At 34.1% G+C, this 18069-nt stretch overlaps 1 protein-coding gene across 2 annotated transcripts in view; it reads right to left on the bottom strand.

The window, feature by feature from the left end:
* Window positions 1-18069, bottom strand: part of NCAM2 (neural cell adhesion molecule 2) — an 834023-nt gene that overhangs the window by 336217 nt on the left and 479737 nt on the right. For both annotated transcript variants that reach the window (XM_006876060.1, XM_006876061.1), the window contains 2 exons: window positions 14538-14655; window positions 5480-5640 (listed from right to left, as the gene is read on the bottom strand). In XM_006876060.1, the coding sequence (XP_006876122.1) occupies window positions 5480-5640; window positions 14538-14655 (279 nt within the window). The remainder of the gene's footprint in view (window positions 1-5479; window positions 5641-14537; window positions 14656-18069) is intronic.

The following is an 18069-nucleotide window of genomic DNA, read 5'->3' as shown; positions in this document are numbered from 1 at the left end:
GACTTGTCATTTTCTTCAGGTTCAGCCTGAATTTGCATATAAGCAATTGATGGTCTATCCCAGTTTGCCCCTAGCTTTGTTTTGGCTGATGATATAGAATGTTTCTACCATCTCTTTCCACAGAAGTACTCAATTTTATTTCTGTGTAATTCATCTGTGTATGTATAGAAAAATACTTCATGTATATCTGTACATATAATATATATGTATATATATACATATGTGTGTGTGTGTGTGTATAATTTCTGTGTATTCACAGAATACACAGAGTGGAATTTCTCTAGCTATAGCTAGAGAAATATAGCATTTCAATAGCTGAAAGAACTAAAGAAGACATTCAAATCTTGGGATACAATACTGAATGGTTCAAGAAGCATAAAAAGAAGGTGAAAGGAATGCATGAGTCACTGTATTCAACCATTTCAAGAGCTAGTACATGATAAGAAATCAATTGTATATAAAAAAGAAAGTCAAGCTGCACTGAAGGCATTTGCAAAAAACAAGGCTCTGGGAACTGATGGAATGCCAATTTATCAGCAAATGGGTCTATTGTTGGAGGCACTCTCTTGTCTGTGACAAGAAATTTGAAAGAAAGCTACCTGGCTAACAGACTGTTCCAAATAAAGGTGACCTAATGGAATGGGGAAATTATTGAACAATATCATTTATATCACCTGTAAGTAAAATTTGGCTGAAATTAATTTAAAAAACAGTTGCAGCCTTCATGAACAGGGATCTTCCAGAAATTCGAGTCATATTTAGAAAAGCATACAGAATAAAATATATCATTCCATTATTATTAGGATTTCTATAAAAATAAAAACACTATGACTACTTATTTAAATTATGTTACAATTTAAAAATTATGTCTCACTATTAAGTTACATAAGTCCACAAAAACTTAAATTACTTTAAAATCTGTTAAAGTTAATTTTCTAAATATTTGGATATAAAAAGACAAACAGCAAAAAATGTGTTATTATTGTATAGGTAAGTCTTATATATCTAAATCATTAAATGCAAAAGATCATGAAACACAAATAAGTTTTTCTTAATACAAATATGCTGTTTCTGTTAAGTGCTGTTGAGTTGGTTCCAACCTATACCCAACCTCTATAGGTTTTCTGAGGAGCAGCTGATGACCTTGAACTTCTAACCTTCTGGTCCAAATCAACTGTGCAATCCAGTACACTAACGCACAGCACCACACCAGGACTCAACCATGTTGTTGTTGTTAAGTGCCATTGAGTCAAATATATAAACATGCAAATAAATTATAAATACATGTGCAAAATACGCTCATATATAACACATGTATTTAATACAAAAATCTATAAATATATACATATAACCTGTCTTAGAAATGTAATGTGTAGAATCAGTAACAATTCACTGCTTACTCTATATACTTTCATTAGTTCAGTTATATTTTCATGATTTAAAAAAATTATTTTACCTTAAAATAACACAAATTAATTCATTTAAAACTACATGATAACTGCAGTGATTTGTTTTGTATTTGTGCCATCAGGTTGTTTCCAACACAAAACTACCCTACTACCTTATGTACAACAAAATGAAACACTGAATGGTCCTGTGCCATTCTCATAATTATTATGTTTGAGCCCATTGTTGTTGCCTCTGTGTCAGTCTATTTTTTGGGGTCTTCCTCTTTTTTATTGACCCTACACTTTACCAAGCATGAGGTCCTTCTTTAGTTGTTGATTCTTCCTGACATGTCCAAAGTACAAAAGTTGAAGGCTCCATATCATCTCTTCTAGTAGTACATTTTCCTATATAGATATGCTCCTACTTCTTGCAGTCTATGGTACCATCAATATTCTTCATCAACACCATAATTCAAATGCAATGATTCTTCTAAGATCTTCTTTATTCATTGTCTGCCTTTCACATGCATATTTAAAATACCATGGCTTGGGTCAGGTACACCTTAATCCTCAAAGCAGCATCTGCTCTTTGACACTTTAAAGAGTTCTTTTGGAGAAGATTTGCTTAATGTAATAGCTCATTTTATTTCTTGACTGCTGTTTCCATGAACGTAGCTTGTGCATCAAAGTAAAATGAAATATTTTACAAAGTCAGTCTTTTCTTCATTTATCATGATGTTGTATGCAGTGATTAAGCTTGCATTTTATGCATTATAGGCTTCTATTTGAAACACAACACAAAAATATGGGTTATTTCTCTTTACTGTCTTTCTTGTTTCTATCTTTACATAAAAATAAAATTTTAAAAATCAAGTAATTAAAATACCATTTCAAATTAATTTTTTGATGGTAGGAGAACTGTGTGTCATTTTTTGCTTTCCAGCACCAATAATGCCTGTATATTGTATAGCATCTACAGAAAGTGGATTAAATTGACTAGCTCTAGAATAAACATATTGTGTTCTGGCTTATAAGCACATTATCAACTTATTGATAAATAAATAAAGCATTGTTTTGTTTTATTTATTTTCATTATCTAATCTGGTGTGGCACTGTAAGATAAGCATTGGACTGCTAACCACAAGGTCGGAAATTAAAACCCACCAGCCACTACTTGGAAACCCTACAAAGGATCACTTAAGAACAACAACAACAATATAATAAAAGAACCCTAGTGATGCTGTATACTAGGGATTGTGCTGCTAACCTCAAGGTTTGCACTTCATACTTTCGTTCCAATTGCTCCCCATGAAAAAGATGATGGTGTCTCATCCCATAAAGATTTACAGTCTTGGAAATGAGTCACTTGAGTCAGAATTGATTCAATGGCAGTGGATTTGTTTTTTTTTGTTTTAATATAAAGTACAAAGTTGTTGTTGTTGTTAAGGGCCATTGAGTAGGTTTTGACTCATAGCAACTTTGTATAGGGTTTCCAAGGAGTGGATGGTGAGTTTGAACTGCTGACCTTTGGGTTCAAACCAGTCTGCTGTCCAGTGGTTTATCCCACAGCACCACACCAGGACTCCAACTTAAAGGTCTCTACGTTACATTTTAAATTAATTGCCTTCATTTTTGATAAGACAAATATAAACTCAAATCCACACAATCAAAACTGAATCATTGCCATTGAATTAATTTTGACTCATATTGAGCCTATAGGACAGTAGAACTCCCCCAATAGGGTATCCAAGGATATAAACCTTTATAGAAGCAGATTGAGATGCCTTTTTCAAATGGAATGGCTGGTGGATTTGAGCAGCTGATCATTTGGTTAACATCTGAGTGCTATAGTCACTGCATCACCAAGGCTCCAACAAAAATTTACAAAAAAATGAACAAAAATCCTTCCAACTGTGTAAAATTTAAGCAAATAGGAATATCTATCCAAAAGAATATTTTAGCAAATATATCAGAGTTTGATGAATTAGAACCCCATTTATAGCAATATAAACTAAACAACCATAATCTCTAAAAAATAAGATATTCAAAATAGAGATCATTCATCCTTTTAGATTATTTTATATACTACTGTTTCTTGTCAATTATTTTTATGCTGAGTTATATTGATTCAGTGCTGTAATTTAAAATCAAAAAGTATTCTAAGCCAGGAATACTAATAAAATACACTTTAAAATTTTTTATTTAGTCTTTTATGTGACACTATAGGATAATCACTGGACCAACATGTCAGTTTGAAGCTCAGTGTTGGCAGTTCAAACTCACTAGCTACTACTGGGAAACCCTCTAGAGGATCATTATGTTTCAGAACTGACTCTACACCACTTAAACACATGAAGCAACATTCCCCAAGCTCTTTACTTTCTGAGGTCTCACTATTGCTTTCTGTTTAACTATCACCTAAACAACACCCAGAGTCCTGGTGTAGCACTGTGGGTTAATGCTTCAGACTGCAAAGTCGTTTGAACTTCAAGGTCAGTGGTTCAATCTTACCAGCCGCTCCTTGGAAACGCTATACAGGGTCACTGGGTTGGAACCCACTCAACAGCACTTAGCAACAACAAGCAACACCTAACAATACTAAAACATCCCTCTCTAACAGACTTTTCAATACCAAAATGCTATCCAAAATAGTAGTCTCTTACCCAGCCATACTGCTGTGGCACTGTGGATTAATGTGCTGGACTGCAAAGTCGTTTTGAACCTCAAGGTCAGCATTTCAAGCTAACCAGCCACTCCTCAGAAACCTTGTACAGGTTGCATCCAACTCGATGGCACTTAACAACAACAACAACCTATGATTTACTCTGTTGTACTTTTTTCTTAGAATGCTTTACTATCTATTTTTTGTTTTAAAATATTTGGCACAGCCATTTAATTTCTGTCTCAGATGAAATATAAGTTTCGTGAATACCACTCTTATTCAGAAAATGCTTTCAATACAAAGACTAGAGAACACAGAGCAAGTCCATGCATTACCATTCATTCACCTTGTGATCTATGTAAGAGGAGCCTCCTATGTAACTTAGACCATAACAATTGATTGTTCTTACTTCTGTAGATTCCTCATCCTTTTTTTCTTCTTTATTGTGAAACAACTTTCATAACAATATATTTAAGTGAGGAACTATACTGTTTTTTAGTAAACGTAACTTTTTTTGTCATATTGACTAAGGAGTTCTGGTGTGGCACTATAGAATAAGAACTTGACCTCAGGTCGGTTTGAATCACAAGGATGGTTCAAATTCACCAGCTACTCCTTGGAAACCCTATACAGGGTAGCTAGGGTCAGAGCTTACTCAACAACACTTAACAACAACAACAACATCATTACTAAAGAGAATAATATTAAAAGCACCAGCCAGCCTACATTGTTATTTACTGAAAACACAATGGAAACTAAATCAATAATCATAATTTGTTTCTAGTTCTGTACTCTATAACTTTCTTACAAAAAGATAATAAGACTCTTGATAAAGATTGCTGTTGTTAAGTGCTGTTGAGTTGGTTCTAATTGATAGCAAGCCTGAATAGGGTTTCCTAGGAGTGGTTGGTGAATTTGAACTGAGGACCTTGTGGTTCAAACCAACCTGCAGTCCAGTGCATTATCCCATCACATTATCCCATCACATTATCACATCAGCAGTCCTTGATAAAGATGGAAGTTATTTATATTGCATTTCCTTTAAAGAAATGAAAAATATGGTTTAATAAAAGCTATAGATCAATATTTCCTAATTATAAATGTATGCTTGGGGTATATGGGAAGTAAAATTCGTCCCAACATGTGAAACTTTAATACTTCTGAAGATCAACATTAATATATAAAACTGTATTTTTAAAAATTTTTCTTCTAGCTTCCAAATCTGTCAGATAATATCCTAAGACTTTATATGTGTCACTTAATATCTTTCAAACAATTCTACCAGGTAAATTATCTATTTTAAAAATATACTTTAGAGATGAGAAATCTGAGGTTATTTGTGGAAAGTCAAATAGTTATATCAATGGTAGTGTTGACTCAGATTTCCCTGTAGACATCAAGATCTTAACCACTATACTATAATACTTACCAAAAACTTGGAGAAATGCATGTTTTTCATCTTCTCCTGCCTTATTTGTGGCCCTGCAGACATAAGGACCCCCATCACTATTGATTATGTTCCTGACAGTAAGTTCTGTATTGCTTCCTTTCAATAGATACTTTTCATTTTCTTCAATAAGCTTGCCATTCCTAAAGAAGAAAAAAAGAGGTTGATTTCCATAAATTTGACTTTGTGACTAAGGAGATGATAATACTAAACTTTCTGATCTATAGGTGTCAATCATTTCATGTCTTCTGTCATTTATAGCCAAGCTTATATTTCAATCAATGGTATATTTTTAGTAGCCCAAGAAAATCTTAGTGCAGAAATGTTAAAAATATACCTGATAATTGGTTTGACTTTAGAGATAAGAATAATAATGATATATATAGGAATCTGAATGCCAACCTCAGGTAAAAGTACATTCGTTCAATTTGTACTTTGTTAATAAAATAAATTTCCTCTACTAATTTTAATGTAACTTACATTTTAAATATTTGTGAGTCCAAATGTATTTATGAAATATATGTTTAATTTTTACAAAGTTCTGAGGACATCATTGAATGTCCTTTGGAAACATCCGACTAAAAAAGTTTTTTAAAAATATAATAGAAATACAAATTTAATATATAAAAATGTAAGTATTGTCAATAAAATGATACAATGATATAATGAAATAATTGTATAAAATCTAATCAGTTGGATAAATCACATCAAGTATGATTACTTAATCAATAATGATTAGAAGTAGTGGTTTTAGTAATATTCCTTATTTTTTAATTGTTGTTGGGTTGAACCTGACTCATGGCAGCCCCAAGTACAAAAGAAGAGTACATTGCAGAATCCTGTATCATCTTTACAATTCTTGATATTTTTGTTATATACTGCTACTAGAACAGAAATGACACAAGTAGATGGCTTTAACAGAGATTCCTTTCCATATACTTTATGAGGCTAAAAGTTTGAATTCAGAGCACTAGCTCTGGAAGAAGATGCTTGTCTCTTCAGTTTCTGCTTCTTGGTTCCTTGGAGATCTCCATGTATCTGCATCTACCTTACTCTATCTCTCCTATGATAACTTGTTTAATTTATTTTATATATCACAAGAGATTGACTCAATATACACCCTGGACTAAACCTGCTTCATTAACATGATATAAACAATCCATTCCCAAATGTGATGATAACCACAGGGATACAGGCTAAGATTTACAACATATATATATATGGATGGATAGGTGGGTGGGGCACAATTTATTCCATGGTTTTTGGTTGTGTGTCTAGTTGGCTCCCACTCATAAAGACCTTGTATGCTTCCAAGGCTGCAAATCTTTACAGTAGCAGAAAATCTCATCTTTCCCACTTTGAGTGGCTGGTAGATTCGAACTTGTGGTTACCAGACCAGCTCATAATCCAGTATTCTACCAAGACTCTTAATATTCTTGAGCTCATTTTTATAGCCTGTATTCCTTCAATTTAAGTGACTCATCTTCTTGAACTATATCACACAACTTTCTACTGTGGTCCATAAAATATTCACTGGCTAACTTTCAGTAGATTTCCAGCCCACTCTTTATACTCTTAATATTGAAGCCAATAAGAAGTGAAGAGGACTTAAAATATTTAAGCCTCCAGTATGAATTGCATATCAATGTAAAGAAAACAAAAATCCTCACCACTGGACCAATAAACAACATTCTTATCAATGAAAAGATTGAAGTTGTCAAGGACTTCACTCTTCTTGGATCAACTAGCAACACTTATGGAAACAGCAGTCAAGAAACCAAATGACGTATTGCATTAAGCATGTCAGCTGCTTTTTAAAGTGTTGAAGAGCAAAGATGTCAGCTTGAGGACTAAGGTGTGCCTGATACAAGCCATGGCATTTCAATAACCTCATATGCATGCAAAAGCTGGACAGTGAATAAGGAAGACTGTAGAAGAATTGATGCTTTTGAGTTATGGTGTTGGAGGAGAATATTGAAAGTGCCATGGGCTGCCAAAAGAATAAACAGATCTGTGTTGGAAGAACTGCAGCCAGAGTGATCTTTGGAGGCCAGGATAGTCAAACTTCATATCTCATACTTCGGACATATTATCAGAAGGGACCTTTCACTGAAGAAGGCTATCATGTTTGGTAAGGTGGAGGAGGGTCACAGAAAAAGAGGTAGATCCCCAGCCAGATGGATTAGCACTACATAAAAGATAATATAACACAAACCACTGTCATCAAGTCAATTCTGATTTATAATGACCCTATATATAAATCTTTATGAGAGCAGACATCCTCATCTTTCTCCTATGGAGTGACTGGTAAGTTTGAAGTGCTGATATTGCAATTAGCAAACTAACACCTAATACACAGTGCCATGGCAATAAAGATTTACACAAGATGATATCGATACCATTAATTAATTCACTCAGAATATTTGTTGAAGGTGCAAAATGTACTATAGTGGTAGTGATGAGAATGAAGGATAACTGTTAGCTACAATGCTCTGAAAAACTGCATAAGAAAAAAAAACAAAAAAACTAAACTACAACAATCAATAAAAAAAAAATAAGAAAACAAACTTTTATTTGAGATCTTGAGGTAGATGGATGGATCAGAAAGTGATTTATATTTATCAATGTACAAATATTATGTTCCTTTCAAAAATAAAATTCAAATAAAAGTAACAATGATGACCAAAATGATCATTATTTATACTCCTTTCTCAGTATGACAGACAGAATGACCTCTTAATGTTATTTTCAATTCATTCATACGTAATGACAAAATCTAAGAAAAAACACTCCAGGAGATGTTGATAGACTCTAATGGACACATCCCTTTAAACTTAAACCAGTCCTATAAATTCCTCTTTCAAAATATGAAAATATAGAATTCAAAAGCATACAATTAATGCAAATGATAGGAAAAGGATGAAAATTCTACATGTGTCCGTGATGGAGTAATAAATCATATTCACAACCCATTAAACAACTAAAGCACTAAAAACACATTTTGTTGTTATTAAGTGTCTTCAAGTTGTTTCTGTCTCACAACAACCCTGTATATGGTTTCTAGGAGTGACTGGTGAGTTTGAACCACCAACATTGCAGTTTAAACCAACCAAGAACCACACCAGAAAACACAATTTGAAACCAAAATGATCAAACTTTGGTCAACAGGTAATGGATGAGAATGGCTCCTGGGAATTACCAAGCTTACTGCCTATGTAAAGTTTCCAAGATGCAACTCAGGAAGAGAAAAAACCAACAGAGTCAGGCAGTGACTGTGAGTTGCAGAGACAGGGTTCAGAGTTGAGGGTCCTAAATGGTTAAAATTCTCATGGAAGAGAATATGAGACGAGAGAGCTGCACAAAAAGAGATTGCTATAGGTTTCTAGAATGGGTTCGCATCAGATATTAAACAGAGAATATATTAGTGTGTGCACTAAAATAAGGCTTTCCTAGGCTAGGGAAAGAATCATAAGAAAAGATCAAGTACAACAATTCCGTAAGTTTACTTGGTCATGGAATAATTTGAATTCCAACCACTCAAATAGGAAGATTTCCTAAAATACAGAGCATTACACTGATGGCTTAGAACAATACAGACATTACAATGGAAACTTATAAGCCCTAAATTGAAGGCTATTCTTCATCCAGCTAAAAGACAAAACAAAAGAAATCTCAAAATGAACAGACTCTGTCAAGTAATTTATTTGAATCAAAAATATCAATAATCAAAGAATATGAGAATATCCAGCACTTGGAAATTAGAAATCTGTCACACTATAAACAATTACCAAAAAAAGTATACAGGCAAGAAAATATGTCCTATAATAAGAAGAGAAATTAATTTTAAAAATCAAGAAAATGTGCATATGAGAGTTTATAGACAAGGCTCTTAAAATAGGTATTAGAAATATATAGTCTATATGCTTAAGAAAAGGAATTTTAGTAGTGTAGTGGTTATGCTAACCTCAAGGTCAGCAGTACAAAACTACTAGTCATTTCACAAGCAAAAGATGAAGCTATCTGTTCCCATAAAAATTTACAGCCTCAGAAATCCTACAAAGAGCTGCTACAAGTAGAACTGACTCCACAGCATACCACCACCACCACGACCATGATTAAGTAAATAACATCAACATGATAGGTGAATCAACAAAAACATAAGAAAAGTCTCAATCAAATCAGCAAAGGTAAAAAGTAGAATGTTTCTATGGCAAAGACAAATAAAGTAGATGCTGAGGCTGTTCATGTACAACTATATACATCATGGAGTTTGGTTACTTGGTTTGGAGGTTTAGGGTCATAAGTTCATGGGATATATTAGTTAATTAACTGAATACTATGTTTAGTGTATCTTTCTGCTTCCTAGATTACTGCACAATTGTTGTTGTTGTGTGCTGTGGAGTCAGTTCCAACTCATAGCAACCCTGTACAGGGTTTCCGACACTGTAAATCTTTACAGAAGCAGAAAGCCTGATCTTTCTCCCGCAGAACAGCTGGTAGTTTCAAACTGCTGGCCATGAGATTAGCAGCCTGATTCGTAACCACTATGCTACCAGAGCTCCTTATGCCCAGTCTTAAAAGTTTGCAAGTGATCATGCAAGGTACAACAATTTGTCTCTATTCACTAGGAGCAACAAGGAAGTAATAATATGGAACAGGAGGAGAAAATGGAACACGTGGCTAATATCTCCATGAACAACTGCTCACATTACAATGAGACTAGAAGAACCAGATGGGGCCCAGTAATCACTATTAAATAGTTCAATCAAAGTTCCTATACAAGAATATTGATCAGCAAAGGAGAAATGCAGAAAAGATTTTCAAATTCTCATGGCATCCACATTTTTTGGAGCCATGGAGATTGTATGGATTCCTGACACAGTTACCATGAGATAATCTTTAAATCTTATACCAAAAATACACCCTGAAGTCTCAAACTCCAAACAATAGCTTCACTGTAAAGAATATTTGTCTACAGTATTGTGCTTTTAAAAATCTATATGTATAGATCAAATTGAAAAAAAAAAAACAAAAAACTCACAAAAACCAGAAGATAAGAGAGAAAACTAGGAACCAGTGAGTTTATTTTATTGGAGAAGAAAAGCTTGTTAAAAAAAAAAAAAAAAAGGTAAAATTGGCTACACATCTTGAAGAATGTGATCAATGTTACTTAATTGTACCTGTTGAATTGGTGTTTATTTTTAATTGGTAATATTAATATTCTGCAAAACAACAACAAAATAAAATAAAGTTTAAAAAATGCAATGGTAGAATTAAGATAACATTAGACACTACAGAAGAAAAGATTGCTGAGAAAGAAGACAGCAATATAAAATGCCCAAAAATGAAAAACAAAATATTAAAAAAAGAAATGATACAGAGTTGTACTTTGCAGTATTTTCCTTCAATCTGAATAACTTTCTTTAATAATATATTGCAAAAATCCTCACAACTGCTGTGCATAGGATCACTCTGAGTTGGTATCGACTTGACGACATCAAGCAACAATAATAAAGTAAAAAATTCTCTGTGGTCCGATTGCAGAATTAATTTTAATCAACTTTTAGAAAAGATAAATACATCATTTTTTTGACATAATCTCTTACTTTGAGTACACTTTGTCCATCTGTCAATTCACATTTGCATTTCCTTATTATAAAGTATTTTAGGCTTAGCTGTGAGCCATGAATCGTCACTTCTCCATCAGAGATGAATCTCCATCCTCAAAGGGCTGCTTTCATGGGACTAAACAGGTGGAAGTCTGATGGAGCAAAATCGGGACTATAGGGATGATGCTCTAACACCTCAAAACAAAGTTTTTACAGAGTGTCAATGGTGTGGGTAGAGGTGTGTGGGCGGGTATTGTCATGCAATATCACAATACCTTTGGATAGCAGTCTTCTGAGTTTTATCCAAACTTTAGGGAGTATCTCACTGTAAGGAGCACTGTTGATTGTTGAACATTTTTCTTGATAGTGTTTCAATACTTGACCGTAAGGACCCCAGAAAACTGTAGGCATCAATTTTCCAGATGATGGTTGACTTTTGAGCTTTTTCTTAGGCAGAGAAAGATGATGTTTCCATTCCATACTCTGCTATTTACTCTCAGGCTCATAGTGATGAATCCATGTCTCATCACCAATAACATTTTTTTTTTTTTTAAGAAACATTTGCCCTCCTTTAATATCAGTTCAGATTTGTTTGCAGATGTCTAAACACTTCTGGTGTGGTGCTGTAGGATAAGCAGTTGATTGCAAGGTTGATGTGAACCAAAAGATTGGCATTCAAACTCACCAGATGCTCCCTGGAAACCAATATGGGGTAGCTATGGGTTGGAACCATCTTGTTGACACTTAACAACAGCAAATACTTCTGTTTTTGCTCTTCTGTGAATTGTTTCAGTACGCATCTCACAGAAACTTTTTGAAACTCAAATCTGTCGTGGATTATTTCATAGACAGTACCATGGCTGACTTGCCACATAATCCACTGTTACTCATCTATTCGACAAAATCATTTTATGTGCATGTACACTGTTGTCATCAGTCATGGACATGGAAAGACATTTTAATATAACTGGAGTGTACGTAATTTTTTTTTTCAACCTTGTATAGTCTCTTTAAGTAAACAGAACATTTACAAATGTAGACAGTAAATCAAGACTCAGCAGACTTAAGCAAATGCATATAATAAAAAGTATGCTTGCTGACAATTATGTAATTAACAGAGAAATTAATAACAGACTACATAAAACATATGTCCAAATATTATGAACAGAATAGTATACTGCCAAATAATCTATGAATCAACAAAATCATGACTTTTTAAAAGTGGAACTCAACAAAAATAAAGGCATTACTTCACTCAAAATACTCAAATGTTTTTATTTTTGTGTGCCTTGAGTCAGTTTCAACTTATAGTGACCTTGTATAGGGTGTCTGAGTATGGCTGGTGGGTTTCAGTTGTTGACATGGTAACTAGCATGATTAGCAGTCCGGTGCTTATCTTACAGTGCCACACCTGGGTCTAATCAAAAGTTGTTAAGTGTCTTCGAGTAGGTTCTGACTCATAACAACCCTGTATTGGGATTCCAATAGCAAGTGGTAGGTTTGAACCTTCACCTTATGCTTAGCAGTTCAGTACTCATCCTACAGCACCACACCAAGACATCTGAGTAAACTTAACACAGTGTTCATAGAGAAAAATTTATGTGCATATTATAAAAATAGAAATAAGTAAAATTAATTGTAAGAAGAAAATATATCCAGCACAAGCAAAAGAGAGTCAACAATAAAATAAAGAACAGAAATTCATGAATTAGGAAACAGAACACAAAAGGGAAAATAAAATCAAAGTTTGTTATGGGAACATTTTTGTTGTTGTTAAGTGCCGTCCAGTCGATTCTGAACCATAGCGACCATGTATAGGATTTCCAAGGAGTAGCTGGTGAGCTTGAACCACTGACCTTGTAGTTCAAACGACTTTGCAGTAAGAAACATTAGCCTACAGCACCACACCAAGACATTAGCTATTGACAAACCTCCACCCAGTTCAGGGCAAAAAAGACCATAAAACAACCATTATTAAAATGAGATTCAGAACATTACTATAACTACCACATAAATTAAAATAAAAAACAATGGAATACTATGAACAACTGCATAATAGTCTAGGCAACTTAAGTGAATTTCAATTATTTTTCTTAAATAATAATAGATAATCTTTATTTTGGAAATGTTACTTACTTAAATACATTTTTACTACTTTAAAACTTTTGACCATCCTTCCACTGTGCAGTTTTTGAAGTTTAAAAGCAACTGTAAACTATCTATAGACAATGTTTGTTTAATAAACTGCATTAATAACCAACAAACAAATATTTACAAGATTATCCATTCTTTAACATTTATTGCATTTATTGCAAAATATGCATGGATTACTTTTACAGAAGTTTGATTTTAATTAAAGTTGAATAATATTTTTTATATTATAAAAATAATATCACTAAAAATGAGCTCACAAAACTCTAGTTGAAATAGAGTTTATTTACATTATAAGGTAAATTTTTAAATGAGTTCAAACTCATATGAATTTACCTAATTGTTATTTTTATGGAATAGTTTATCTAACAAACAGAAATTACCACTATTATCATACCTTTTTTATTTTTTATGGTGCTTTTTTTTTTTTAACTGTGCTTTCCCATTATAATGTTTTATTCAAATTGAAGCTTTGTGGTAACCCTGCAATGAGCAAGCCTATTGGCATCATTTTTCCAACAACATGACTATATTTTGTGTCTAATTAGTCATATTTTGGTAATTCTAGTAGTATATCAAAAATTTAAGAATTATATTGCACTTACCAGACTACATACAATATAGTGCAAATAAAAGTTTTACATGCACTAGGGAACCAAAGAATTTGTTTGACTCTACTTTATTGAAATATTTCTTTATTACAGTGCTCTGGAATTAAACCTACAACAACTCGGATGTTTGCCTGTATACTCTATTATATGTGGTATTACACACATATAGCAGTGGTGCCATCAACACTTGTTGTTGTTAAGTGTCAGCATGCTGTTTCGGTTTATAGTGGCCCTGTATAGGGTTTCCAAGGAGTGGCTGGTGAATTTGAACTGCCGACCTTGCAGTTCAAACCAACCTTGGGGTTCAGTGCATTATCCCACAGTGCCACAATAGGACTTCTATTTCAAGTGTCTCTATAGTAATAATAATAAAATGGTTTAATCAGTCACAGGGCTCCTGGGCCTTTTCTTGGTCTGAAAGATGCCTTAGAAGACAAATTGATGAGAGCCATAACGACAGCCTTTAACTCAGAAAATTAGGGACAAATCACACATCGACTTCTTTAGACTGAATTGAATTTAACAAGCTTAATTCTAAACAAAAGTATCTTCTTTTTAGTGACGTGCAAAAACACTGTTTTGTTTCTTGCAAAAATGATACTATTATAAAATATCATTCTATTAATCATGTCATAGACATGAGCCAGGGAAACATGGTGGATAACCTACCTGTACCAGCTGATGGTGGGTTCAGGAGAACCAGAGGCCCTGCAGGACAGTGTCATCTCCTCTCCTCTATCTGCTGTGGCATTAAAAGATTTCTGAAGCATTGTGATTGCTGGTGGCACTGTAGAAGAAAGGAGCACAGAGTAAATAGACATGGGAATAATTTTCACTACCAGCAGTACGACTTTTCCCAAGATCACTTTATGCTAAGCTTTCAAATGTGATAGCCAGCTTCTGAATTTAATGGGACAGGTTTGGTTACAAATAAGATGATTCTAAGATCATCACTCAGCCTTTTAAGATACAATAATTATCTAATTCTCTGTAATGTTAGTTTGATCTTGTTTTTCAAAATGTATTAAACATTAAAATTTATTGACCATTTAAAATGATATAAGTGAACTTCATATTTTGTGGAAAACTGAAATGAAAGAAAATAGAATTTTTCCACAAAGTTTTTAAGGTATATAGATATAGATAGATAGACAGATAGATAGGTAGGTATATAGATAATACATTTATGAAAGATTTCTCACAAAATGATAGACAATACCACATTGTTTTACATCAATACTGAGATACAATACTTTGAGCACAAAATAATTTCCTACTTAGGTTCTCACTGGTATATGTAATTCTATAAGAAATCATTCACTATTTTGAGACAGGGCTTTCAAATGAACTGTCAAACTATAATGTTCTTTCTGATTAACTACTCTTAATTTCTTCAAACAACCAAAGAAATTTTTAAGATGAGAAACTGCTTAAACCATAAAGTATTAAAATAGATTTTCATGAACAATTCAATTTTAGAATTAAGCTACTGCAATTTCTAACTAATTACATTGCAAAAATTGTAGATGCTGTACATTTTAAACATATTGAAACTATTACTAAATAGACTGTTTGCAATGAACAAATCAATATCCTCCATAACTGAAGACACATTTCAAACTAAAACATATATTTTTATTTAATGTAGTTTTATGATTTTAAATAGAATTTTATAAAATATAATTCCTAATGGTAATTGTATTATAGATTTGTGCTTCTATGCCCTAAATAACATAACCAGGAAGGTGTTTAGAAGGCTGACTTAAATAAAATACTTCTATTATAGCATTCAGATGAGCATCAATGCTAGAATATCATCATTGATGATGAGGATACAAACTGATACTTATTTTAGTAATTAAACAAAATACATCAACTAGTTCCCTGGTTGGCCAGCAGTGTGGCAAGACCTGGGGACTCCTGGGCCCAGAGTTAGTGACATAGCCACAGAGGACTGGAGTGGGGAATAAAGCATCCAGCTGATGAGAAGTGAGGGCATATGCACAATGACACACAGATAATACCCACTTGACCAGGCTTCCATGACTGGATGATCAGAGCTCAACTAGGAGAAGAAAGAAGAGGAAAAAAGAGTAATCTGATACAATTTAATGAACTTGACCTACACCTATGGATGTAGTAGCTCAAAAGAGGGAACAAATCTTTACAGCGAGGATCATTCTGACCCCCTCAACATACAGGGTAGACAGGGATGGGCAATTTGGACATTGGCTATCCAAAATTGGAATAGCTACAAAGGCAAGAAGAGACTGGCTTACAAGCTTTCAAGAGGGAGCCTAGATCCAGAGGGCATGGAGGAAGGTAGAATCTCTACTGATAGTAGCCAATCTGTCTGCATGGGACTGATGAAAGGAGATGTGGCTAGCACTCATGTGGTACAATAGTGAATAATTACTATCAGGACTGACTGTAAGGGTCGGAAATGTAAAGGTAGACATTTTGTAGCAAATAGGGGTGTGGTTGACTTTGTAGTCCAGGAGCAGAGGCCCCTGGGATCATCAAGGGAGAAGAATGGAGTGCGGGTCCCTACCCAGAGAAACAGTGACGCAGGAGATGGAGGCAGAGACGATGAAATAGAGGGATGGAGTGGCAGGGGACTCTAAACCTAGAGAGGGAGAGGGGCTGTGTGCTGATGACCACCATGGTTATAATCCCTTCCATGCATCATCAACTAACTAAATGGTACACCCTGCAATTTGCAAATTGCAAATGATAGGATAAAGCTAATGTTCTCCCATGTAAACTATGACATAATTCACAATAAAACATTTAAAAAAGGATTGAAGGAATACACAGAGTCACTGTACAGAAAAGAAATGGTCCATATGTTCAACCATTTCAAAAGGTAACATATGATCAAGAGCCAATGATACTGAAGGAAGAAGTCCAAAGTTTACTGAAGGCAATGGCAAAGTACAAGGCTCTGGGAATCGATGGAATATAAATTGAAATCTTTCATAAAACTGATACAGCACTAGAGGCACTCACTTATCTATACCAAGAAATTTGGAAGACGACTATCTCACCAACTGACTGGAAGAGGTGCATATGTATGTCCATTACAAAGAGAGGCAACCCAATGGAATGCAGAAATCATCAGACAATATTATTAATATCCCATATAAGCAAAATTTTATTAAAGATAATATTAAAATGACTGTAACCATACATTGAAAGAGAACTTACACCAGTTCAAGCTGGATTCAGAAGGGGACAGGGAACTAGGGTTATCGTTGCAGAGACAGATCTTGGTTAAAAGCAGAGAGTAACAGAAATATGTTTATCTTTTTGCTTCACTGACTATGGAAAGGCTTTTGATTATGCAGATCATGACAAACTATGGATAGCATTGCAGAATATGAATATTCTGGAATACTTAATTGCACTCCTGAGGAATCTGTACATAGACTAAGAGGCAGCTGTTCAAACAGAACAGAGGAACATTGAATGGTTTAAAATTTGGAAAGATGTGTGCCAGTGTTGTATTCTGTCACCATAATTATTCAATCAGTACACTGAGCAAATAATTCAAGAAGCAGCATTACATGAAGTAAAACATGGCATCAGGATTGGAGGAAGACTCATTAACAACCTGATATGCAGAGCTCTAGTAGCGTAGTGGTTACGAATCAGGCTGCGAACCTCAAGGTCAACAGTTCAAAACTACCAGCTCTTCTGCGGGAGAAAGATGAGGCTTTCTGCTCCTGTAAAGATTTAAAGCCTTGGAAACCCTGTACAGGGTCGCTATGAGTTGGAACCGACTCCATGACACATAACAACAACAATGCCGACAATACAACCTTGCTTGCAGAAAGTGAAGAAGGCATAAAATATTTACTGATGAAGATCAAAGACTACAGCCTTCAGTACAGGTTGCACCTCAATGTAAAGCAAACAAAAATCCACTGGACCATTAAACGATGTCCATATAAATGAGAAAAGATTGAAGTTGTCAAATATTTTATTTTGCTCAGATCAATCAACAACACTCATGGAAGCAGCAGTTATGATATCAAATGACATATTGCATTAAGCAAATCTGCTGAACAAGACCTCTTTAAGATGTTCAAGATGTCAGCTTGAGGACTAAGGTGCTCCTGACCCGTGGTAATTTCAATAACCTCATATGCATGCAAAAGTTGAACAGTGAAAAAGGAAGACCATAGAAGAATTGATTTAT

Source organism: Chrysochloris asiatica, unplaced genomic scaffold (assembly GCF_000296735.1).
Source record: "Chrysochloris asiatica unplaced genomic scaffold, ChrAsi1.0 scaffold00351, whole genome shotgun sequence".
Taxonomy (NCBI): Eukaryota; Metazoa; Chordata; class Mammalia; order Afrosoricida; family Chrysochloridae; genus Chrysochloris; species Chrysochloris asiatica.
This window is presented reverse-complemented; position numbering and strand designations above follow the sequence as displayed.